The following is a 27,602-nucleotide window of genomic DNA, read 5'->3' as shown; positions in this document are numbered from 1 at the left end:
ATGAACTACCTGTTGTGTGCTCTTGGTGATGCACTGCTTTTTGACATCCTGTTTGTTGAAACTGCCCCATCCTGGACCCACCGGTGGAAGATGATGTCCAGTTCTGCCTTTCTTAGGTATGCTGTGGTAGGGCAATCACACTTTTAAATAGCCAGTTTTTACATCCCACTTTGTGTGGTGTGTGTCTGTGTGTGTTTACTACAAGGTCCCATTCCCTGCCCTAGTCAAGAGGTGCCACGAGGTGGTGCCTTACTGTTTGTCAACACTGCTCGTTCTTTAACCATGTAGTATGAAAAAAATTCCTTTTTGTATTTCTAACTAATTATCTGTAGCACAAACAGAAAACCTCTTCTTTTTCTTCCCCAGGTCATTATTCCATTGAGGATTGCTATAGATTAAACATGACCCAAATGGTATGATAGAAAGTTAAATCATGATATCTGAGACAACTGTGCAACTTTTCCCAAATGCCAACATATAGTATAGCTCTGATGTGTCACTTCTAAGTATATTAGGTGATTAAATTGTGACAGCTGGTCCTAGCAGGAGATGAATGGGAATGAGTAAATGTTGCCATGAAGAGTAAACCATAAAACAGCATGGTACTTTCTTCAAACACCAGGATACACATACATTCTGAAAGTGCATACTTCCTAGTTGTTATACTTTCTTGCTTCATTTAATGTTTGAACCATTGTAATTTCTATTCTCTTTTAGAAACTGCCATATTTAACACTGCCCTCTAGCACTTTTGGTGTATGCATAGTTTTTAAATGAAAAAAATCCAGATTTGTACATTTGAATTAAATGTAATTAATGAATAGAGGGCTGAGCACTATGTGGAAAATCAGCAGTTTGTCACTGAAAAATGAAAAATGCAGAAGGCAAGGAATAGAACTAAAATTGCATGAGAATAGAAAGAGAAATATATGTATTTTACTAGACATTTTGAGTTCCATAGGTAAGTAGAGAAAGAATTGACACCATCTGGAGCTGTTCTTTTGCCAAAATCGTGACCTCCTTTCTTTGTTTTTATTTTCAGTTTTGTTTTCTATGCCTTCAGGAAGGACTGAATCACCTCACCTATCAGCCCTGAGTTTCCTGCCAGAATTGGCATTATTATTCTCTCTGCCCTTCTCCCAGCTCCATCTGTTCCTTCTTGTTTTCTGCCCTATTTGTCATCTTCTTCTGTTTTTCTCCTTTTCCTCCTTGTGCCACTTCTGCTTGGTCAGCCTTTCCTTATTTTAGTGTCTCTGAAGAAGATTAGAAGATTTACACCTTAGTAGTAAAGTGCATTTCTTTATGTTTCACTATTCATTATTTCTCTAATTTCTCCTGCTAGCATACCATTTTTTGTGCAGCATGAACCACAGGGAATTGCACTTTGATCTCTAATATTATTGTGAAAGATGACCTTGATTAAATCATTACTTAACTCTACGTAGCCTTTTGATAACTTAATTAAGCATACTAGAGCAGAGAGAGTTGAAGTTCTTCTTTATTTTATTTATGTTGAGATTCGTATCCCACCCCCTCCTGCAGCTCAGGACTCAGGTTAGCCCAAGACCATTTTTAAAAATAAAACAAAATCATGAGCTTCAGCATTAAAACAGTTAAAATTTTGACATTTGCCTAGTACCTAGATTTGTTTTGGTATTTTTGTATGTGTGTGTGTGTACATGCGCATGTGTGAGTGTGTATGTGTGTGTGGACTTGGAAGTCATGGTGACCTCTGGTGACTGACCCCTACTTGGGGTGTTGAGGATATTCAGGGAGGTGGCTGAATAAAGTCTGCCCCCGCCTCCCGCCTCTGGTATTTCAAGGAGGTCTCCCATCCAAGTACTTGCCAGAGTCTACCCTGCTTAGCGTCTGAGATTTGATGAGATCGGGCTAGACTTGGCTATCCAGGCTAAAGGTACTTACAGCTGAGTGGTAGTTGATGCTGTGGAACAAATTGGTGTGTCTGAAAGCTTTTGAAGCAGGTCTTGGCTCTCCATATTTTTCTCATGAATTCAACAGCAAATGTTTAACATTGCTTGATGTGCCTTTTTGGAAAAGGATCAGGCTGCAAGCTACTTCTTGGCAATATAGTCCCCCCCCCCAAAAAAACAAAAACAAAAAAAACCCCACCCAATATATCCCTAACGGGAGAAACTAACATATTGGAAATCACTTCAGTGCAACTGAATCACTGACAAAGAAAGAGGCTTAGAAGGAAGAAGTGCCATTCCTACTTCCACTTCCGGCAGCCTTACTCTCAATTGTCTTATTTTGGCAACTTCTGTCCTCTTTCTTAAATTGAGTATTATCCAATATAGTTTACATTGCTGTTTTAATCTTAAATTTCTCAAAGACTTGATGCTTTCATTTCAGTCCAGGTAAAACTATTAAACATTCTAGTTGTGTTCATCTGTACATGAGCAAGTCCTGGGCTCATGCAGTCTAATCTCCCGCCCCTTTTATGGTAAATGAGAGTCTCCCATTACATAAGAACTGGCAAGCTGGGGTTTGTGTTCTCCCTCTAAGCTGGGTTTTGTCAAGCTCAGGTCTCTCATGGCCTTTGCGGCCTATTCATTTGCTGCTTAGCTATCGTATCTCTTAGTTGTATTTTACTTTCGCTTGTCATCTTGCATTCCTATGGGGGGGGAGTGTCTGTGGAATGAACGTTGGGGAGTAGTTGCTGTAATATTTTCCGAAGAGAGTCTCATGTGTTCTTCTCACCGATGGAAGACCTTGAAGATGTCTGTGCTTTGTCTAGGACTAGGTCATAGGGCAACACATATCTCTCCAGGTTGCTATGGTTATGAGAGGGGCTTAGGGCATGACATGGGGGAACTGGGTGAATGGAACTTTACTGAGTTTTCCTATATCTAGAGTGTACCTAGCAATTACTCTCAGTTCTGACAAAAGCTCTTGAATCCACAGTTATCATTTCGCAGTAAAACCTGTAACTATCAATAGCGTGTGTGGAGAGTGTTTAACTGGGAACCTGTTGCAAACAACAAATAAACCCAGAAAATCTACAGCAACTAAAAAATAAAACGTTGCAATCTTGGATCAAACCATTTTACAGTCAATAAATTTTGACTGCATATAGGGAAAGTGAAGGCCCACAGGATACAGGATTTGTTCATGTAGCACATTCTTTGCTGTATCTGAACTGATAGGCTTTGGACCCTGTCCCCTTTTTTTGCTTCCCCATAGAAAAGGGGGAGGGGGAGTGCTGGTGATTTCCTCCTCCCACTGCAGATCCCCTGTTAATCTCCCCCATACTGTTCTAGGTGAATGAGATAGGTCTGTATCCAGTCACATGATTCTGAAAAAGATTCTTTAAGTTTCCAGAAGTGGGGGGTGGAGGGTGGGCAGCAATTCTGCTGCTTCCCCCTCTCACTACAGATTCCAAATAGTGTTGTTCCCGAGGGCCTATTGACCTCCTCAGGAGCAAAATTGGAGTGGAGCTTAGTGGGATTCAGTGGGAGGGGAAAATTGGCAGAAATTGCTAACCCTGTCTTCTGAAAACGTAAGTGCCCTTAAGTATTAGAACTCTGTGGTTTATACTTCTTTTTTTTTTTTTTACTTTCCCCATCATTACCTTAACAGTTCCCCATTCACTACTTAGATACTGCTTTAAAAAGTCTCTTCAGTTTTAAAAGTAGCCATGTAGCATTTGGGATGGGACAAAGTCTCCTTGAGATACAGCTCTTGTTATCTTGGCCAATATAGGGAACTTCCATGCTAATATTTTTCTTACAAGGAGTCTTAAAACATAACCAGACCTTTCCTGATCAATACACTTGGAATATGCAGTAAATTATACTTTTAATTTACATTTTTAAAATGGTCCTTCATACCCCAAGAGATCTCACTTCCTTTTGAAGTGTTCTCCAGTATGTTGTAGCGAAACTATCTCAGGCTTGTTTGTTTTTCCTATTTGAGTGTCTCTTGAAAACATCTTGGGGAATTAATGACAAAACTCTGCTTTTAAAAAGAGTAACACTGTGAGGCACTGAATTACTATCCTGAATTTGTTAATGTTAATGTGTTGTCATATTAAGTACTAATGCACTGTAAGCATATATGGAGGTATTGTTTTGAATAATTATTTTAAATTATTAAATATGATGAGATAATCCATAATCTCAGCCTATCTTCCCTTTCGAGGTTTAGGCCTGGTATATAATTGCCTCAGTTCTCTGTATTTAATTGGTTACATGTTTGGTTTTTATAGTGGAGAAAGATCTTCTATGAAACAACGAAAATATTTCCAGTCTATAATATTAGCTAAACAAGCTACCTCAGGATGTTACAGAATATCTCTTGCCCTCCTTTAAAAATGTACACACAAACTGTCATGTACCAGGAAAGCACTGGGTACTTGGGCTCATATAGTGCACCTGTGCTGACTCCGATCGGTATAATAGAAAGCAAAAGGGATTTTCACGCCCGCTCCCCGGTCATGTGCCGGGCTCCACTGCACATGACCAAGGGAGGGGCACGACGATCCCGCCAGTTCTCTTCTGACCGCTGCGCTGGTAGGACCCTCTCCGTTCTGGTCGGTAAAACTACTCTTTTTAGGCCTCTGGGCCACGTTTTTCTTCAAGTTTAGTTAGTGAGGAAAGTATTTTAGTGTATTTTAGTGTAATTTGCCATGACCTATTAATTTGTTTATTTATTTTTCTAACTGTTTCACTGCCCTTCTTGTTGCTGTGTTATGCCAATAAAGGTTTATGTATGTGTGTATGTATGTGTGTGTGGTAGTTAGTTGTTCTTTGGACTTTGCTTATTTACCCCTCCCTCTGGCCTATGACCACTTGGTGGGGCTTCTTCAAACAGTGCTGGAAGTGCGGCAGTAAGATCGCCCCCCCAGATGGACACTCCCTTTGTCTTCTGTGCCTGGGGAAACACACCAAGTAGACTCTTGTGCCCATTGTTCCAAGTTTTCCAAACAGACCAGGAAGAATCGGGCTGCTCGACTTCAGGTGGTGCTGATGGAAGTCGTGCTCTTGCTGGTGATGCCATCATCTCAGGAGACATCCGGGTACCCCTTGATGTCGATGCCAGCTTCGGAATCGACAGTCGTCTTGTCTTCGCCATCTACTTCCATCGATGCTGTAAAATCGCTGCCGAAACGCCTGATTCAGGCACAACAGTCCGAAGCCCATACTCCTTCCAAAAAAGTAAGGAGGGCAAGGACGTTTGGCTTATCAAGCTTAAGAAGCACAAGAAAGGCTCTCTTGCAGCCGCTTCGCTTGATTCTACAAGCCTAAGGCAGCCACAAGGTGCACTTCGGTCACCTTTGCTTTGCCCCATCCAGTCCCCTGACTCCAACCAGGAGCTGGACTTGACTCAGGTTCCTTGATCCCCCGATGTCGAGAACCTGCAATGAGACCGAAGGACACACGTGGTCATCCCTTGGCCTCCATTCATCCCCGATTATCGGGATCGATCACCGACGCCTTGTCAGCCACTGACCTGGAATCAGCGCCAGTGGCAATATCTGTATGAGGCTTATCCCATTTTGTGTTGTCATATTAAGTACTTTTTTGTGTGTTGTCATATTAAGTACATATTAAGTAAATTTTTTTGTGTGTTGTCATATTAAGTACATATTAAGAAAACAAGGTTTTCGGGATCGATGCCATGGCTTCCCCCACGTCCCCCCGTAGAGTGGGATCGTCAATCGTCGTCATCTAGACTTTCTCGGTACCGAGAGCCCTCCCCGGCACTGGAGTTTGTTAGACCTTCACAGTCGAGACTGATCGCTAAAGGCTCCGGTCTCCTTCTATGGATCAGTCAGAATCATTACCTTCAATGCCGATCCTTCAGACATTGTTCTCTGAACCATCAAATTGTTCCAGCTCCCCTAGCTCTCACTTGGATGAGGAGAGTTCACACCCACCGATAGAGCCGTCCCCACTGCAGCAAGTGGAGGTCGACCTCCCTATTTCACCATCGGAGCACATTGAGCCTAACGGAGACTTTGTCAAACGAATGGCACACACGTTAGCTCTACCCACCATCCAGCCTCTTCCGACAGTCACTGACATCGTCCAAATGGACACATTGACCTTGGTTGCTCTTCCCATGACTTCGGTCCTTTTACTAACAGCCAAAGCTCCTTGGGCTCATCCTTGGTCTGTCTTGATGTCCAATAAGAGGTTGGATCATATGTACAAGATCCAAGAAGCGGGGACAGAATTCCTCTTCATCCATCCAAAACCAAATTCATTAGTGGTTTCCTCATCTGCCAAGGGCAAGAGTAGCCACTCTACCCCTCCAGACAAGGAAGGAAGAAAAATTGATTCTTTTGGGAGGAAATTTTATACCGCTGGAGCTATGGGTATAAAATCCTCTAACTATGCTGCTTGCATGGGACACTATCAGTATGCCCTTTGGGAACAAATGTCAGAATTTATCTCAACCCTCCTGATGACTGCAGTCATCAAGCCAGGTGTATCCAGGCAGAAGGAATGCTTTTGGCAAAACATCGACTTAACGTTTCCAAGCATTCACTGGACGTAGCAGCGAAGACTCTCACTTCTTCAGTTGCCTTATGCCAGCACGCATGGCTTTGTTCATCTGCCCTACAGCCAGACATGAAAACTGTCGTAGAGGACCTTCCATTTGAGGGCAGTGGACTTTTTAGTTCCACCATGGATACAGTGCTCCAAGAGCTTGACAAAAGCATCAAGACGTCTCGCAGCCTAGGGGTTGCACTTCCTACAAAACCTCACAAGGGAAAACCATGGACCAAGCAATGGTCCAGCAGACCCTCATCAAAATCGTCTTCCGAGCCACACTGGCAAAGGTCCCCTAGTCGTTCCTCTCGTCCTTATGGAGGAAAACCCAAGTTTTCGTCTACATCCCAATCTAGACCCCAAACCACCAAGAATTCCAAACAGAGTCTTTGACTCCTACCTCCTTCCCTCGTTCGCTACGTGCTTGTCTCCTCACTTGTTGACTTGGAAGCTCATCACATCGGACCTATGGGTCCTGTCAATAATAAAATTGGGATACCTCATAGAGTTTTCCCAAATCCTTTCCTCTACCCACGTCGTCGTCACACCACCGTCAGTCACCCTCCTGGAAGAGGTTCAAGTCCTTCTCAGCAAGGATGCTATAGAGCCAGTACCCGTAGCCCAACATCTCGCGGGCTTCTACTCTCGTTACTTTATGATACTGAAACGGGACGGAGGCTTATGCCCCATCTTGGTCCTCAGGAAACTGAACTTTTTCATCCTATACAAAAAGTTCCGGATGATATCATTACAGTCCATTCTTCCACTCCTAAAACCAGGGACGTGGATGGTGATGTTGGACTTCATTGATGCCTACTTTCACGTCTCCATCCACCCTGCCCATCGCCATTTCCTCTGTTTTGCGATGGGCAATCGTCATTTCCAATTCAAAGCCCTTCCGTTTGGACTGTCCTCGGCCCCTCAGGTCTTCACGAAGGTTATGGTGGTCGTGGTGGCACACCTCCATCTAAGGGGAGTTCGAATATTTCCCTTTATAAATGACTGGTTACTGGTAGCAGACTCAAAGGCATCCCTGCTCACCCATATTGACCTAATTTTGTCCGTCCTTACCTCCTTAGGCATCAAAGTGAACCTACTAAAGTCTATGCTCCTTCCCAACAAAAGAGTGCAGTTTATAGGAGCCATCCTGGACTCTGTTGTTTGCAAGGCCTTCCTCCCTCCCCAGAAAGCAAGGGACATTGTCGATCTTGTGACCCTATTCTGCAAGACCGGGCATGCCATGGCAAAGCAAATCCAGCGACTCCTGGGCTTGATGGCGGCCACCATCAATGTCATTGTTTTTGTCAGATTGCACATGAGACCTCTGTGTCACGACAGGGCCAGTGGGGCAAGGCAGAGAGGGGGAGTTCACAGTCCAGTCCAAGAGTCAAGCCAGAAAGAGAGCAAAACAATCAGAGCAAAAGTCCCAATACATAAAGCCAGGCCGTAGTCAGAGGATTACCGAGAGTCAGAGTCCAGATAGGCAAGCGTTGAAGTCAGGGTGCAGAGCTGAAGATCAAGAGCCAGGGGGTTGTCAAAACGTGGACTGGTGTCAGAAACCAGGAAGTCAGTCAGGAGCCAGATATCAGGAACAGAGTCAGAGGTGCAGAGCTCCTGGTCCGAAGGACAAGTTTGCCAGCACGATTTGCCAGCAGTCAGCGACCTATTCAAATAGCTCGCTGGGCTGTAAACTCATTAGTGCCTCATTAGTACTACCCCGCGAAGTCCTTGATCCTCCTAGAACTTCGGGCTTATTGATCTCCAGCCGCGCAAGCGTGCCTCTTTGCATCTGGTTGCCAAGTCCCGGCATCTCCGATCCCTCAGCCGGTCGACAGGTGGCGGAGAATCAGGTGGCGTGCTGCTGGGGCCAGGCCCTGCCTGATCGGTTTCAGGTGCAGGCTGTTCTGGAGGCTGGTGCTCATCCTTTCCGGCACTTAGGTTTGACAAAGACTCCTGTGCCTCTGATGGTGTTAAAGGCACGGAGTCTTCAGTTTCAGAGCTCCCAGGCGCCAGGTCAGGGGCAGGCATGACACTCTGCAGCTCTGGTTCGTCCGCAGGTTTCACCCACAGAGTCAACCCCAATCCCTTTGTCTTGTCTTCCCATTGACTGTTTTGGGCTCTCTGCTTTGGTGGACAAATCCAGTAAATCTCCTAGCAGGAGCCCCATTTCATCCACCCACGTCAACGCTCATGTTGACTACCGATGCGTCGCTGTGGGGACGGGGTGCACATCTCAAGGGACTTTGTGTTGGGGCGCAATGGGAATCCCATGTAGCCCACCATCACATCAATTTTCTGGAAATGCTGGCAGTGCGGTATGCACTCAGGTCTTTCCAACATCTGGTGGCCCAGCAGGTGGTCACTGTCCTGAAAGACAACACTATGGCCCTGTGTTATATCAACAGACAGGGAGGTACAATATCCAGGGGCCTATGTCGGCTAGCCCTGGAATTATGGGATGAGTGTCAGTCGTGAAACACGTTCCTGAGAGCCGTCCATCTACCAGGGACGTTGAATGCTCAGCAGACTTCTTGAGCAGAGGAGGTGCATCGGAGCACGAGTGGGAGCTCAATTGGATCTATCTCCAACCGATCTTACACCTCTGGGGCCATCCGGAAGTGGATGTGTTCACGACTCGCAGCAACAGAAAATGTCGTCTGTTCTGCTCCAGATCGGGGACAGACCCCCTGTCTCTTGGCAATGATCTTTTGGTCCCTTGGTCCCGTCTTCACGTGTTCCTCTTCCCTCCGATTCCGCTAATCTCCAGAGTACTAGTCAAAGCTGATGCAGGAAAAGTCACGCTGTCTCTTAGTGACTCCGTGGTGGCCCTGGCAACACTGGTTATCCACTCTGCTCCACCTATCCCCACCTATCCAAGGGCTCCTTCATTCATTTTCCTCCAGCAACAGATCTGCTCCTCACAGGGAGAGGGCAGATACTGCATCACGATGTGCAGCGTCTCAAGCTCACAGTTTGGAGGATCCTTTTCGAGAGTTCAGAGACAGAATAGATCACGTCCTGTTGAACTGTCGCAAACCGTCTACCCGGATTTCTTACGCTGAAAAGTGGAAGAAATTCTTGTATCACCTTGACTCGTTGGGATTGCCACCACCTCCATCTGACCTGATGGCAATCTTCGGGTTCTTGTTATCTCGTCTGGACCTAGGCCTCAGCTGTGCCTCATTGAAGATCTATTTAGCCGCAATCTTGGCTAATCACCCGCCTATTGATGGTCATTCAGTTTTCTCCCAACCTCAGACCAAGAAGTTTCTCAGACCACCTCTTCCCTCTGTCACGTGGTCCCACACCAGCGTGGGACCTGCCTATGGTACTTACGAGACTTATGGACAGACCCTTTGAGGCAATGGCTACTTGTAGTCTGCAGCTTCTGTTGTGGAAGACTGCCTTTTTGGTTGCGGTTACCTCCACTAGGAGAATGGGAGAGTTATCAGCACTCCACTGTGACCCCCCTTATTTGAGTTTCCAGCACAATGGGGTCACGTTGTCTCCAGATGTTTCTTTCTTACCGAAAGTTGTTTCTGAGTTTCATCATACAAGCGGACATTGTTCTCCCAGTGTTCTTTCCGTCCCCTTCAACGGAGGAAGAATGCCGATTTCATTAGTTGGACGTCAAAAGAGCCTTATTCTTTTACCTAAATCAAATATGACCTTTTAGAAAATCACCGGCCTTGTTTGTTTCTTATGCTCTACCCTCTCAAGGGCAGAAGCTGTCATTCCAGTGCCTCTCCAAATGGATTGTGGAGACTATTAAATTATGCTATGTGCTAGCTAAGAAGTTGCTCCCGGGTCCACTACAGGTGCATTCCACCTGGGCAGTGGCGGCATCCACAGCCTTCTTGCGAGGTGCGTCGCTAGAAGATATCTGCAATGCAGCTACTTGGGCCATGTCTCACACGTTTGTGAAGCATTATGCCCTCAATGTACATCTTCATCAGCGTTCCATGGCAGGACGAGCGGTGTTGCAGGCGGCGCAGATTTAGGACCTCAGCTCCCTCCTCCAGGTAGGTGGGTACTGCTTGCTAGTCTCCCAGAGGTGTGATGCACAGAGACCACGAAGAAGATAAACAGGTTGCTTACCTGTAGCTGAGGATCTTTGAGTGGTCATCTGTGCATTCACACCACCCGCCCTCCTTCCCCTCTGCTTTCGGTCCTTCCTTTCTTCTTTGGAGACTGAGGGCAGCGGTCAGAAGGAACTGGCGGATCGTTGTGTCCCTCCCTTGGTCATGCACAGTGGAGCCCGGCACGTGACTGGGGAGCAGGCGCAAAAATCCCTTTTGCTTTCCATTATACTGATCGAGGTCGGCACAGGCGCACTATATCCCAGAGGTATGAATGCACAGATGACCACTCAAAAATCCTCAGTTACAGGTAAGCAACTTGTTTTTCTCTGTATTTAATTGGTTACATGTTTGGTTTTTATAGTGGAGAAAGATCTTCTATGAAACAACGAAAATATTTCCAGTCTATAATATTAGCTAAACAAGCTACCTCAGGATGTTACAGAATATCTCTTGCCCTCCTTTAAAAATGTACACACAAACTTTCATGTACCAGGAAAGCACTGGATACAAAGCATCTTACTTTGGGACATTAAATGAGACATGGGGAAAGCTGCAAAGTGTACAGTTTTAGGATCTGAAGGGGCCTAGCTCTACAATGCATGATTAATTTATTAATTGAGAAAACTGTCTTTATACATTGACTAGCACACTAATACATCTTCAGCACTCATGAAGTGACTAATTTATAGTTAGCACTCATAACATTTTAGGACTTTTATAGCTTTTATGGTAGAGGAATACTCTGTAAGTACATTTTATAATACTGTCAAATGTTATCAGCTGTATTTTGGAAAATTTGAAAGGCATTGTCAGTTTCTGTGCCCTGGACAATTTTTAAATGTACATTAGTGACCAGTTGCAATAATTTGGAGCTCTCATTGCTTTGACTGTTATTCCCACATGTAACAGATGGCACTCACTGTGAAAGACTGACAAGCTGTGGGATAGCAAAGCATTACTAATAAACCTCATCATATGTTAAACTTGACCTGACATTAATCAGGTTTGGAATGCTACAAATGAATCATGGATAGTAATTAGTTAGCTGATGCTATTAGTGAGCATCAGTATCATGCTGTTTTCCCTTTTGTAAAGAAGAAGATAAATCAGTTTTATGGTTAATTTGTAGTTGGTGATATGCAGCGTGCTATCTTAATAACTTTGTATGGTGAACTTGCACACTTTTTCCTACCACACAATAAATAAATAACATTGTTTCAAATATTCAGTCGATCTTAATCTATTGTAAATAACATTTTAACAAATAAAGAATGACAAGTGTATATACCTGAGGCTATTTTGTTAGATAAGGTGTGTGATATCAGGAAGATATGAGGAGGTCTCACAAAAGTAACTGGGATAATAAGGTCGGTGGGATAAGGTTATTGTGTGGTAATGTATACATTATACATTACCACACAATAACCTTATCCCACCCAGTTGAAACTGTGGCCAAGTATTACCACAGTAATAGTATTAAGACTTGGTGTGCTTTAGCAGGACGTTCTCAGTTCAAATGTCATCTTCCTTGAAGCAAGTCATGCTCCCCGTGTTGCTACCACTACCACCACCAAGGGTAAGTGTTTATACACTGATCGGGGGTGGGGGGGAGGAAAGAGGCTCACACAACTGCTACAGTCTGTCTCAGCTTATTCTGCAGAGTGCTGTGATTGGGTCTCAGTGCACTGTATTCTCTGTCTTCTAGTTAGAAAAGTACAGCAGTGCTGCTGCTGTCAGTGCAGGCTCTTTTTTCTGTCAGAGGGAGGAAGTGAAAGGGCATTTCAGATGTGTGTACTGTGCATGGTCGCTAGAGGCAGTTTTATTCACCACAGGTTCCTAGTTGAAAATATGAAGAAATTTGAACGTCCCTAGATTTAACCACAGTAAAACAAAGCATGAGAACTGGAAGCACACATTTTTATATTGCATAAAGTAAGATGGCAAAGCTTTCAGACACATTGCCGAGTAGCTGTAGGCAAGTGAGAACTGTATGTAAAACTGAAGATTGCCCAGCTTATTCTCAGCACTGGATTTGACCAATTTATTCTCAGCACTGGAATTCTCAGCACATGGGCCAGCACCTTATGCACTGCTCTGAACAGTTTGTCATAGGTGCTTCTTATCCAATCAAAATGTTTTTTGGGAGGTGAGGAGAGGAAGAGAGGTATTTTTTCAACTGTCAGCTTCTTCCACTTTGAGAGTTATTGTGGGTAGCATTTTATACATACCTCAGTGGTTCTCAACCTTCCTAATGCCGCGACCCTTTAATACAGTTCCTCACGTTGTGGTGACCCCCAATCATAAAATTATTTTCATTGCTACTTCATAACTGTAATTTTGCTACTGTTATGAATCGTAATGTAAATATCTGATATGCAGGATATATTTTCATTGTTACAAATTGAACATAATTAAAGCATAGTGATTAATCACAAAACAGTATGTAATTATATATTGTGAAATATTTATTTCTAATTACAAATAAATGACATTTTGTCTTGAAGCATGGTGTAGCATGAGTAACAGTCTTAATATAACAACAGTAAACTACATTGCTACATTGCGGGGACGGCAAGACGTGTTGCACCCACCGTCGCCAGGACATGTCCTGGCGACGGCAGGTGCAACGTGTCTCGCCGTCCCCGTGGCAGGGATTCTGCAAAGAGATGCGATCCCCTGCCACAATTTGGCGAGACTTGGGAGCCCTTTCATAAGACCATCGAAAATTTGTGTTTTCCGATGGTCTTAGGCGACCCCTGTGAAAGGGTCGTTCGACCCCCAAAGGGGTCACGACCCACAGGTTGAGAACCGCTGCATTAGAGTCTTGTGTTTGGATCTCTGCTCTTGTATGAACTTATGGGAAGATCATAAGAATAAGTTTATCTAGATCCCCCTGAAGGTGTCCAAATGCTGAAAGTTTTTTTTTTTAAATGAAAGACAGTGAGAGTATATTCCATTTGGCAAATAAGAAATCCAGTTTCCTGTTCTTTTGTATTGGGCATCCCTCCCTCTCCTCTTCTGTGTAGCTCTTTGACTAGTACACTTGGTTTTTTAAAAGTGAAATTTCCTGATTCATGCATTGTACATTTAGTGAAGAGACTGGAGGGGGGATAGGGCAGAAATGTGTGATCCTTGGGCTACTCATGATCCCACCACATGTGGGGTGGGGGAAGTAATATTCACGGTTAGACCCAGAGATAATTCCTGCAAACTCTAGGATAGGTTATTGCATTTAGTGATTTGGTAGCATTTTGCACACAAACTCCAGAATTCATTTTGCAGAATGTAGATGTCCAGCCACTACTCGATTTTTATTTTTTCTATATTTTGTAGTATTTCATTTTATGCTGTAATCACAGGTCAACTTGAATTTTGGAATCCTGTAACCCAGGAGGTCCTAACTTTTTTGGGCCTGCAGGCACATTTGGGATTCTGACATAACACAGTGGGCACAGAAACAAAATGACTGCCACAAAATGGCTGCTGCAGCTTACCTTCATTTACACAGTGAAGATCCTTGTGTTGTAGTAGCAGATGCTGCTGAAGCATTGTTTTTAGAATCTGCACTGCCAATCAAGCATCCAGTGGCCAGTCAGAAGCCTTGCTGTGCAAAAGCTCCATCCTGCCCTTTTTATTTTCTAAAAACACTTGGTGGGCACCAAGAAAGGTATTGGCGGACACAAGGGTTCCCATGGCCACCATGTTGTGGACCCCTGCTGTATTCACTGGGACAAACCTGATGTATGTGATCTCATAAGATGACGTCCCTGATGATTTTTTTTTAGGTTTACAGCTTACCATTAAACTCACTGAGAGTGCTAGGGCCACATTAATTGGGAAATGTCTTCCCACATGCATTTCCATATGCTCTTAGAGCTGTTGTGGGAAGCCCTACTCTGCTCTTTCCATAGAGTGCTCCTCCTGACAAGATGTATTAATTTAATTTAATCTCCTCTTCATCTGGGTGCAACCTCCTTTCCCAACTGTGGCTTTTTCTGAATGCTTTTCCTGTGGGCTTATGTATATTTTTTATTATGGAATTTTAAGCTGGCTGTATTGGGGTGGGGTTTATTTAAAAAAAATTGATCTATTGTAAAATGTTATTGTGAGTTATACTTTGTTTTAAGCTGCTGCAAGTGACATACAAAATGGTGCAGAATTTGATATATTAACATTTAAACAAACATATAAATAAGAGTGTATTATAGGATTATAAATTTTGTTATTGGTTGGAAAACCTGTTCTCTCATAATTGCGCTTTCACACATGCTAAATATTGCAGTTTCAATCCACTTTGGCAACTTTTAAAAAAAAATATTAAAAAGGAAAACAAAAATCAACTTGAAACATAACAAATGTCAGAGAAATACAAGGACCATGAAAAGTGGAAGTCGAGTTGAGTACAAATTTAGAGTCCAGTGGCCAACAAAGGTTTATTCAAGGTATGAGCTTTTGTGTGGACGGCACACTTTTTCAAATACATTGAAATGGTAGGTAAGGCTCAAACTTATAGACAGGGACTTAATAGTAAATTAGCATGTAACATGATGATGTTTATAGATCCAGGTGGTCAGCCATGTTGGTCTGAAACAATAGAACAAATTTAGAGTCTAGCAGCACCTTTAAGACCAACAAAAGTTTATTCAAGGTATGAGCTTTTGTGCACAAGGCACACTTTTTCAAATACATTGGAATGGTAGGTAAGGTTCAAACTTCTAACAGGGACTTAACAGAAAATTAAGATGTAACATCATGATGTTTAAGCTATGCAAAGTCAACTAAACTATGCAAAGTCTAACAAGCTAAGGTCGTAAAGTCAAGATTTGTAAAGCAATAAATATGTCAAAATAGCAGATGAATGTCTAAAGGTGCCTTTTCTAATTATGGGAAGCAAAACGAGAATGTCCAAGGTGTGGAGATCACTTAACAGCACTTTATGAGGTGGATCCAGTGTCATGTCAGCAAAACATCCCAATATTCCTTGGATTACATTCAGTATTCTAATATACTATTCTGAAAAAGAAATACACTAAAATACAGAGGATTTATAGTCCTTGTTGAGTATGTGAGCACTGAATGAGTTAGCATATGAAATGAGATAAGAAACCAATATCCCTGTTGAGTCCTGGGGAGGTTTTTGTTCCAAGTGTTGTAATAACTTGTAATTCAGCAATTTCCCTTTCCATTCTGTTCCTCAACTTCCTTTGTAATAAAAGTTACTTTGAGGTCACCCACTGAATGTCCTGGAAGTATTCTACAGGTTTCTCAATTTTGTGATTCCTGATGTCAGAGTGAATGAGCCTCTGATGGTGTAGTTGTTGTTAGGTCTAGTGATTGTGTTGTCTGGGTGTATGTGGCAGCAAAGTTGGCATCTGGGTTTATTGCAAGCTCTGGTCCCAGTATCTATATTCAAATTAGATGTTGAAATTATTGTAGGTGAGGGGTTGTTTGAAAAGGTTTGCCCCCCCCCAGTACTTGTGAAAGGGAACTGTCATTATCTAGTAGAGGTTTTAAGTTGTTGGTGATGTGTTGAACTGTTTTGAGCTTAAAGAACAGATATCTATGCAACAACAGAAATGAGAGGTAGTTGAGAAGCACCTGGCTGCATTGAATAAGTACAGATCCCCAGGGCCAGATGTTAAGCACCCAAGAGTGCTCAAAGAACTTTCTAGAGAGCTTGCAGAGCCTTTCTCCATCATCTTCCAGACCTCTTGGAGGACGGGAGATGTGCCACAGGACTGGAGGAGAGCAGATGTTATCCCAGTTTTCAAAAAAGGGAGGAGAGATGACCCAGGAAACTACAGGCCAGTCAGTCTGACCTCTGTCCCAGGGAAGATACTGGAACAGATTTTGAAGGGATCAATCTGCGAGCATCTAAAGGACAACTTTGTGATCCGGGGAAGTTAGCATGGATTTGTCCCTAGCAGGTCCTGCCAGACCAACCTCATTTCCTTTTTTTATTGAGTGACAAGCTTACTGGATTGAGGTATAGTGCTTGTGATGTTTACCTGGATTTCAGTAAATCTTTTGACAGGGTTCCCCATGATATTCTGATGGGTAAACTAAAGGACTGTGGACTGGACTGTGGGATAGTTAGATGTATAGGGAACTGGTTGGAGAACCGCACTCAGAGAGTAGTTGTCAATGGCATTTCATCTGGATAGAGGGAGGTGTCCAGTGGGGTGCCACAGGGCTCAATTCTGGGCCCAGTACTTCTCAGTATTTTTATAAATGATCTGGATAAGGGTGTGGAGGGGCTACTCATTAAATTTGAAGATAACACTAAATTGGGAGGAGCAGCAAACACACCAGAAGATAGAGATAGAATGCAATGAGATCTAAGCACACTGGCAAAGTGGGTGGATGTGAACAAGATGCAATTTAATAAGGATAAGTGCTGAATTCTACATCTGGGTAACAAAAATGAGGAACACGCATACTAAGTAGCAGTGTGTGTGAACAAGATCTTGGGGATAAGGGTGGACTGAAAGTTAAATATGAGCAGCCAGTGTGGTGGGGTGACAAAAAAGGCTAATGTAATCATGGTGTGTATCAACAGAGGCATAACATCCAAATCACAAGATGCCACTTTACATTGAATTGGTAAGGCCGCACCTGGAGTACTGTGTGCAGTTCTGGAGGCCTCACTTCAAAAAGGATGTGGACGGAATGGAGGGCATGCAGAGAAGAGTGACGAGGATGATCGGGGGCCTGGAGACAAAGCCCTATGAGGAAAGGCTGAGGGACTTGGGAATGTTTAGTCTGGAGAAGAGGAGGTTGGGGGGAGGACGGGACATGATTGCTCTCTTTAAGTATTTGAAGGGCTGTCATTTAGAGGAGGACAAGGAACTGTTCCTGTTGGCAGCAGAGGCTAGGACTTGCAGTAATGGGTTTAAATTAAGGATGGGAAGGTACCAGCTGGATAACAGGAACAACTTTTTTACAATCAGAGTTATGCAACAGTGGAATCAGCTGCCTAGGGCGGTGGTGAGCTCCCCCTCACTTGGCAGTCTTTAAGCAGCGTCTGGACAAACACTTGTCAGGGATGCTCTAGGCTGATCCTGCATTGAGCAGGGGGTTGGACTAGATGGGCTGTATGGCCCCTTCCAACTCTGATTCTGTGATTATGGGGAAAAGATACCAAATGTACAGTTAGCCAGACACTAAGAGAAAATTGGTACAAAATGTTTTTCAGATGGTATATAATGCCAAAGGACATCAAGAAATCACATTAAAAACTACAAAGGAAAATGTTGGAAACGTCAAGACATAGTTGAAATCTTTCATATGTAGTGGACATAAAAAAGGGAAAATATATTGGAAAGGAATACACTGAAACATGCAGAATATATTAAAGGTTAAATTCCCAATGGAAGCCAAGATCATGCAATTAAACATTCTGCCTAACAAATTACCAAAAAATTTAGAACAGCTATTCATATATGTGCTGTCAGTGGCTAGAACTATTTATGCAGTAAAATGTAAACTAGATGTCCACATTTAGAGGAATGGGAAAATAAACTTGCTGAATATGCAGTGATGGCAAAATTAGCAACCTATTTGAGAAACAGGTTATTAGGAAATTTGTGGGAAAAGGGAGTGTATATTATGTGCATTATGCTAGCAGGAGACCAACTGAAAGTTTGGTAATGAAATAGAAGTAGAATTAAAATCTGTTCCAAATGTAATATCTCAAATATAAATGGGTTCTCTATTTGAGATACATACTAGACTTTCTTTTACATAGTGATATACTACTTTAAGGCCCTAAGCGGTCTAGGACTAGTGTATCTACAGGACCGCCTCTCCTGGTATACCCCCCCAAAGACCATTGAGCTCAGCTGATAAACATCTACTAGTGATCCCTGGCCTAAAGAGTGTTTGGCTGTCCTCGACCAGAGCCAAGGCTTTCTTGATCCTGGCCCTGGCCTAGTGGAACTCTGTACCAAGCAAGGCCAAGGCTTTGCCAGACTCGATGCAGTTCCACAGGCCCTGCAAGATGGAGATGTTCCACCGAGCCTATGGCTGAGGACAGCAATGATCCCTAACTAGGCTGACTTCCTCTTTTTCCCTTTTCTTTACATCTTCTCTCCCTCCCCTCCCTCACTGTCAGGAAATGAGGCACTATTGTGCTCTTAATTGCTGAAAGTTTTAGAGTTGTAAATTTTAGAGTTGTTTTAGATATCTGTTAAAGGTTTTAACCTAACCTATTGTTATTCCCCTGCAGGGGTCATTTCGTAGAAAAAGAGCTAGGGGAACTCATTAGCATAACTCATTAGCATATGCCACACACCCTGACATCAGGGACCCGGCGGTGGACCTGCAAGGCCGGCAGGAGTGCGAGGAAGCCCCGCCAAGGCCCTCCCTGGCCCCAGGCAGGCAGGGGTGGGGAGAGACGGGAAGGAAGCAACTTACCCTCCCTCTTCTCCTGCCTCCTCCTGGCTGAATGAGGGCTGGAAGCGGGGTGGCCGGAAGCAGGGGGCGGGGCTTCGTCATGTGTCCCGCTCCCTTGCACCTCACCCAGGGGAACTGTGTTCCCCCGTGTTCCCCCCCGAAATGACCTCTGTTCCCCTGAGCCCTGCTTTGCGGGGGGAGGAAGGCGGGTTATAAATCCAATAAATAAATAAAAAAATACCTATTAAAGGTTTTAATGAATATGTTGAATACATAGTGATGATGAAGCCAGTGCAGTCAAAATAGATTGGTTATGAAGTTTGAAAATTAAAGCTTAAATGATAAATACAATTGTACCCCAATAGAAATCAGAATTATTATATTTTATAGATAATACCTTAAAAATAATAATGAAGGGGATGAAAGGGAAATTATTCTCTGTCCTATACATTATGTATAGCCCATTTTTTAATTTTTCCCTTTTCTGTGCCCTTACTGTTTTTCTAAAATAAATGATTTTTTAAAAAAGTAATTGAAATTGTTCAAGATTTTCTATTCCTTGGCTACATCATCAACCAAAAGGGAAACTGCACCGAAGACATGAGAAGGAGATTGAAACAGGGGAGGGCAGCCATGAAGGAGCTAGAAAAGATCCTTAAGTGTAGGGATGTGTTGCTGACAGCCAAGATCAAGTTAATTTGTGCCATAGTATTTCCCATTACTATGTATGGGTGTGATAGTTGGACAATGAAGAAAGCTGACAGGAAGGAAGTAGATTCCTTTGAAATGTGGTGTTGGAGGAGAGTTTTGTGGATCAAAGTTTTGTGGAGCTAAAAAGACAAATAAGTGGGTTCTTGACCAAATTAAGCCTGAACTCTCTCTAGAATCTAAATTAATAAACTGAGGCTACTGTACTTTGGTCATATAATGAGAAGACCCAATAGTCACTCATTTTGTACATGATTTCAGCCTCTTTTAGGGGAACCATGCATGTAAATACAAGTTATTTTTGTTCTATGCTTAATTGAGTTATTTTTAAATAAATGAGTACAGTGTAAAATATTTTTCTTTTGGAGAGTTTTTAATATGTTATATGTAGAAGGGCAGGAAAAAAGAAAAGGACTGTTCGTATAGCTAAACTGTGGCATGTATTCTCCATGTTGAGCTTAATCATCATTGAGGTTTATCTTGGCACCAGTCTTCACAGTGGTACAAACTAATCAGGGTTTGCTGTTTACTGTGATGTTGAAACAAAATGGTCTTATTTCATCATTGAACTACATTCTACTTCAGATTATTTAGATTATTGGCATATCCAGGAGCTAAAGCTAATGAAGCGAAGGCTCAGACAGCTAGAAAGACAGTGGTGGTGAGTTCATGACGAAGCGTCAGGAGCATCCTATCGAACGTTTATGAAGTCGTATGAGATGGCAACCAAGGCTGTGAAGGGCTTCTACGCAGCTGAAATTGCGTCTGCAAGCTCGCGCCCGGCACAATTGTATAGAACGATTTGGTCTTTAACCACCCTGCCTCAGAGCAGTCAAAATGTCAGGGAATTGGATATAGGCTGTGAGGCTTTCGCGAGCTATTTTGCAGATAAAGTCTTGCTACTCCGCCGCGACCTCCCAGCCACACTTGAGACAGTATGCGAACTCGAGGCCCCATGTGCGTCTTCTGGTCCCATTCTGGACTGTTTCAGCCCTCTCAGCCTAGAGGAAGTTGACAGATTGATCTCAACTGTACGACCAACCACATGCAGCCTTGATCCTTGCCCCTCCTGGCTAATTAAAGCTGGCCGCAAGGGGTTACGAGGCACCCTTAGGGACATTATCCACAGGTCCCTCTCGGAGGGCCTTTTCCCAGGGGCTCTTAAGGAAGCGATGGTCCACCCTCTCCTAAAAAAACCCATCCTTGGACCCGGCTGAATTGGCCGACTATCGGCCAGTCTCCAATCTGCCCTATTTGGGCAAATTAATAGAGATGGCGGTGGCGATACAGTTGCAGAGCTTTCTGGATGACACTTCCATGCTGGATCCCTTCCAGTCCGACTTCTGCTGTGGTCATGGGACGGAGACAACACTGGTTGCCCTCATGGATGACCTCCGGAGGCATCTGGATTGGTGCGGGACGGCGGTGCTGCTGTTGTCAGATCTGTAGGCGGCGTTCGACATAGTCGACCATCAGCTCCTCGCCCACTGCCTCACCGACGTGGGGATTCGGGGGCTGGCCTTACAGTGGCTTGTCTCCTTTCTCCAAGGTCGGGGACAAAGGGTGGCGGCTTGGGGAGGAGATGTCCCGAAGGCACCCACTAGTTTGTGGAGTGCCCCAAGGGGCAGTGCTCTCCCCAATGTTATTTAACATCTACATGCGCCCCCTTGCCCAGATTGCACGGAGGTATGGGCTTGGGTGTCACCAATATGCAGATGACACCCAGCTCTATCTGTTGTTGGGCGGGCGGTCTGGCTCTACCCCGGAAGATCTGGACCGGGTGTTGCAGGACGTAGCGAGATGGCTTAGGCTGAGTCGTCTGAAACTGAATTCGACGTAGACGGAGGTCCTTTCCCTGAATCGGAGCAGCTCGGGGTTAGGGGCCCCTCTTCCGGCCTTCGGTGGGGCGCCACTGGTGCCAGCACTGAGTGTCAGGAGTTTGTGTGTGCTCCTGGAGCTTCAAGGTGCTGGTTTTGACCTTTAAAGCCCTAAATGGTCAGGGGCCTGCCTACCTGAGGGACCGCCTTTCCCCGTACATTCCTCCAAGAGCACTGCGGTCTGGATCACAACACTGCCTGCCCCTCCCTTGGCCTAGGGAGGCCAGATTGATGGTAACCAGGACCAGGGCGTTCTCCCTGGCGGCGCCAACGCTGTGGAATGAGCTCCCTAATGAAATTAGAGCACTACAGGACCTCCAGCAGTTCCGTAGAGCGGTGAAAACTGAACTGTTTCACCAAGCGTTCAAATAAGAACTGACTGCACCGGCTGGGTCACACTAGCACTTTACCACAGGACGCCGCCGTACTTATTTAGTTTTACTGTATTTATTGTATTTTATATCTGTATTTGCTGGTTTTATATTGTATGTTGTTTTAAATTGTTGTAAGCCGCCCTGAGCTGCTTCGGCGGGAGGGCGGGGTAAAGACCCAAGTAAATAAATAAATAAATAAATGAATAAGACAAGTGTCAGTGGAAAAAGACAATAATGCTAGGAAAAATTGAAGGCAGTGGGAAAAGAAGACCCAACATGAAGTGGATTCACTCGATCAAAGAAGCCATGGCCCTCAGTTTGCAAGACCCGAGAATGGCTGTTAACAATAGGACATTTGGGGGGACATTAATTCATAGGGTCGCCATGTGAGGGAAGTGACTTGATGGCACTTTACACACATGCCGATACATTTTATTCAGCATGTTTATATTTCACTTGCATTTTCAAATCAGCAAGCTATGGAATCAATTTTACTTTATAATGTTATTCCAGTCTTTTGGTCAGGGGAGTCTGAGCTTGTTTTTATCAGTATATTTTTCAAGCATTGCCATGGGTGTTCACCATTATCTCTGAACCGAATAAACACAGTTCCCAGTTAAGGAAAACAGAAATAGTAGTTGGTTCTGTTAATGGTTAGCTTTTCAGAGTTGTTAACCCCACAAGTTTCCCTGTATACATGTTGTCTCCAGGGGTTTACTAAAGTTCATTGCGTAAAAATACCCTTTAACAACCCAAAACGTTCATCTCAATAGACTTTTATCTCCAAAATCTGTTTCAAAGTAAAATATTTACAAATGCATATTTCAGAGTTCTACAGGCTAACAGGAGGTCACAGATGAAGGTAGTTAAGAAACATGATGTGTCTTTGGAAGGCATATAAAAGGAAGATGACCTCCTATTGAAAACAGCATACTGATTCAAGTTAAATTGGTCAAAAATATTGTAACCCATATAGACCTGTTCACACCAGACCTGTGTCCTGTGCAGTTTACCATGGGAATATTTGGGGATATTGTCAACCACACTATTTGTATGAAATGGTTCCTCTACTGGTGCCCTAATTACTACAATAGCAGCAGATGGGGGGGGGGGATCTGGGATTATAGGAACTGAGAAGGCTATTTGTATATAGCCTTTTGTCAGGCTCCTGGACAAGTTACTCTCAACAACATTCTCTTTGGCAGTGATTTGTTTATTGAGAAATAGACATGATCCAGACCAGAACAGTACTGTGTCAGAACTGAAGATTTTGGTGGGCACAGGTACAGATATATATAATTCAAATGAACCCCCTGTGAATGACCAATCACACTTTGCATCCATCCCGCCTAGCCGTTGCATTGTCTACCCCCCCCCCCCCGGGCAAAAAAAAACACTTGTGTTCTAGCAGGCTGGCACCAAAGGCTTCAAGGACATTCCTCTGGGAGGAAGGCTTCTTCAGGAAAAGTTACAGCTTCTATGATAGCATGTTTCACACACAGCATTCACACACACACACCCGGAATTTCCCCTCCCCCAACCACCATGGCAAACTAAGAAGAGCAGAGAAACCAGACAAAAATAATACTTTCATGCAAGCCTGGTCCAACTGTAATTGCAGCATCACTTTTATGTCCTCCTGAAGCAGTTGTGTGGGATCAGTTTGTATGGATCAGCTCACAGTGTCTACATAGTATGACATATAGATGTCATACAGTAAAAAATCCGCAGCATGCTATTTAATTTGAGATTCCAGTAAAACTGTTCTGTGTTGTTTCTTGCAGCTTCTTGAAGGAAACTTTGCTAGAGAAGTCAGTCATGAAGTGGATGGACTAATTTTTCAGCCTACAGGAGTAAGTTATTATGATTTTGATTTTTATCACTTTAATAATGTTTTTGATAAGAATATTCAGCAACTTGACTATTGAATTTTTTTCATTTACTCCTATAAAAATGGGGAGTAATTTAACATGATGTAACACCCCTTCTTCCTGGCTTTTAGTTAAACTGTCTGCAGAATCAATTGGCTCCCATAAGCAGTTTCTCGTGTTATCTTGAAATCTTCACAATAGTTTATCCAGAGATATGTGGGACTGCATATTTTTCCACATGCATCTCTTAATAGAAAGACCAAAGATATAAGTACCTGAGTGTATTCCCTGTATGCTCCTGTCCTCATGGATATTCAATCCAGTGTTTTTGAATAAATGTGTTAGAGAATGAGCAAAATGCTGGCACTGTGTGGCACATTTTTCTTATGTGGGAATTGTGAAAATTAGCAACAAAAGAGGTAGAACTTTATGTTAATAGAAAAAATAAAGGCATAAATGTTGATTGGATAGATTTCTGAATGTACAATGTGGATAGAATGGGTAGCTTTGTGGATCAGGAAAGCAAGATCAGGAAAGGTAAGCAATAGTAATATTTCTATCATTGCTTTAAATTTCTGTGACTTGGTGTAGGTTTAATAAAATATTTATTTTCATGTTACCTATACATCTATATTGATCAGTAATATTTTTTTTTACAATTAAAACATTTATCTTGCAGTTAGAACTCTACAAAGTAATGTCAAGTGGCTTTTCTTATACTACATAGACAATTCATAGTTATCTCCTTTCTCAAGGAAAAAAATCTTGATGTGATTAAGTGTACATGGGTACAGACATTGCTGAGTAAGCCGTGCCATGGATCCAGCTTGCAATTTATGATGATAGTTTTTGCATAACTTACAATCATAATAGAGCAAGTCTATGCACTGAAGCTGTTGTCCCAGTGTGAGTTGCCATATTTTGCGGTTGGCAGCTGGTCTGGGTGCCCTATAAGCTATAGATAAGAATATCTTTGTTGGACATTCTTAAACATTGGTATTATAGGGTGTTGCATTTCCAGCAAATTCTTTAGGATATTGAATTATGAGATATAAAAAGATCTTTTCCGCACCTCTGTAATGTTAGCAGACACAAATGGCTTTAGCACCATTTTTAAACAAAAGGAGACTGGATAAGAAGGGTGAATAAGTGCAACATAAAGAAGCTGAAGGGTAATTTGATGGTCTGAAGAAATGGCAACATCAGTTGTCTACCGGCTTTATCTATGGTGAAAAAGCAACCCTTTACTAAAAGAAAGATGAATAGTCTTTGAGTTGCTTTATTAAGAAAGCCTAAACGGAGAAGACAGGGATTGAAAGTTGAGCTTCAGCAAGTCTTTAAGAGCTTTCTTTTATAGAAGTAACAACTTTAATTTGATTTTATATAAGTAAACAAGCAAGTTTGTAACCAGAGAAGAGGCTTAAGATTTGTAACATGAAATCAATGCTACAAGTGATAGGAATGTATGATTAATTGAAATGCCAAGAAGAAATACCTCAGGAGTTCTAACCTTTGAGTCAGCAATTGAACAAAGTTTCTCCTGGTTCTTAGCCCTGTAAAGGTGAATGAAAGTAACAGAGACAAAGCAAACAAGAAGTTGCTTCAGTGCAAGATTGTCATACAGAAAAGTTGGAAGAGGGTATAAATTCAGCGTTGGAACTATTTCTGGAGGGTAGCTTTGTTGGTCTGCAGTAGAAGAGCCAGATTTGTGTCCATTTGCCACTTAGAAACCAACAAGATTTTTGGAGTATAGGCTTTCAAAAGGGAGCTTTAACTGTCAAAGCTTATACCCCCAAATTCCTGTTGGTTTCTAAGGTGCTACCAGACTGAAACTTAGTGTTGGAATTGGTGTACCATAGTAGACAAGAGTCTGAGCTATGAACTGGGAAGTTCTCAGTTCAGACTTTACCTCTGGAAGGAACTCACTAGGGTTGCAGCTAATCTTTTCTAGTCTCAGCTCTTCTGTGCTCCCCCCCTCCCATTATGAAAATGACACTGACCTTACAGGGTTGTTGTTAAGAATACTACCAAAAATGTGTGTGAACATTCAAAAGTGTTGTGCTTACTGTTATTATTTTTTGTTGGAATATTTAGAAGTATTGGAAATAGTTTTCTAAAATGAGATTTTGGACAACCCAGTATGTTTTTCCAGTCTGTATTTGCAACTGCAGCACAATTATCCTTCAAATGTGTAAGTAGGAGCACCCTCGGAACAAGGAGAAAAAGGGGAGTATAAAATTTAGCAGCTGTAGAGGGCAATTGGGAACTCCTCTGCATGCATGTAAGTGCCAAAGCATGTACACATTTCTTGATCCAGATTTCCAGAAATATAATTCTTGGCTGTCTGTGTGTGAGTAGCTACCATGAAGGCGGGTGTGTGTATACATACCTACCTGTGGCCTGAGACAAGTTGGTGCTAGTCTTCTCTGCATGACTGTGTTAAGTGAAGTAAGACAGCTGGGCATGTGAGAGAGTTGTGGTTTTTTTTAAACTTTTGTTCCCCAGGCTAGGGGGCATGCTGCTGTAGGATGCCTCATAAGCTCTGCTGGAAATTAGTTGGCAGGATGGCCCAGTTTATTGACCAGACCAATGGATTGGATCCATGGGAAAGTTTGCAGAGTTGGTGGAAGGATCTTTCCTCACCTTCCTTCTCCTAAGGGTTACAGGACCTCATGGACAAAACGCAACCATTTTTGGAACAAATAGCAAGCTGCTGAGAGAGAGGGAATGCAGGCAAAAAAGGCCATCGCATTCTGTGGGCCTTTCTGCCTGATCCAAGCTATTATGTTTTGCCTTTTACTGCTGTTTTATTTTGTTCCCTGGGTCTTTATTTTATAGGTGATGCTGTTTTATAGATCATCGAATGATTCTTTGTTGCTTTTATTGAGTGATTTATTCAAGGAACTTTAGAAGTTTTTGGAATGACAAACCACTTATGAGAGGCTTGGACTGCCTCAGGGAAGAGCACCTCTTGGTGTGGCCAAGCAGGGTACTGGTGTGGAGAGGGAAGGAGCTGAGCCTAGCTACTGGAGCCTCTTCCTGGTCCCCAGCTGGTGGTGGAGTCTGGGCCTCTAGGTTCCTCAGATCTCAGATGTGGAGGGGAAGGGGTTGTGCTCAACCAGGTTCTCTTCCTCCTATCTGGGTGCTCACTGCTTCTCTTCTGGCCTTCTGACTGTACCAGCTATGAAACAAAAAAGGGACCACAGATATCCACAGGAAAAAACCACAAGCAAACTCTGTGATATGAACAACATTTATAAGATTTACATTGCTTTTCTAAAACTTTACAAAAGTACAACAATTAGTCCAACATTCTTACTTATACAATATTGCAAAAAAGTACACATAGTCCAACGTAATGAGTACCCGGTTGTGAACTCATTTCAACTTTATAGTCTTCCTCAGATGTAATCCAATATTTAAAGGAGGTGTCAGCTTCTTAAATCCAGCTCAGTATTGTAAATTCTTAATTACCTTCATAATGTCCTGGAATAAACCATAATCAATAAAACACCACCTGAAGCTGCATGGAAAATAGTTATTTTAAACTTTTAATAATTTAGTTTTAGTAATAATTTAACTTTTAGAAAACTTACTTCTGGTTCCATAATAAGTGTTTATTTTTGGAGCAAGCCAATCCTCTGTCGGTACAAAAAAGCCTCCTGGTTGTTACTGGCCATGCTCTCCACAAACACCAACTTATTTAGGTAGTAGCAATCTAGTCCTTATTATATTTTATCTGGCTAGAGCCTTCATTATTCTTGCTGGCAAATGCTCT

General features: G+C 43.0%; 1 protein-coding gene across 1 annotated transcript in view; it reads left to right on the top strand.

Moving 5' to 3' along the window:
* RNGTT (RNA guanylyltransferase and 5'-phosphatase) overlaps positions 1-27,602 on the top strand; it is a 270,839-nt gene that overhangs the window by 150,929 nt on the left and 92,308 nt on the right. Inside the window, exon 12 of the mRNA XM_015417084.1 lies at positions 23,738-23,806. Coding sequence (XP_015272570.1) covers positions 23,738-23,806 — 69 coding nt within the window. The remainder of the gene's footprint in view (positions 1-23,737; positions 23,807-27,602) is intronic.

Source organism: Gekko japonicus, unplaced genomic scaffold (assembly GCF_001447785.1).
Source record: "Gekko japonicus isolate JY-2015 unplaced genomic scaffold, Gekko_japonicus_V1.1 scaffold760, whole genome shotgun sequence".
NCBI classification, from domain to species: Eukaryota; Metazoa; Chordata; class Lepidosauria; order Squamata; family Gekkonidae; genus Gekko; species Gekko japonicus.
This window is presented reverse-complemented; position numbering and strand designations above follow the sequence as displayed.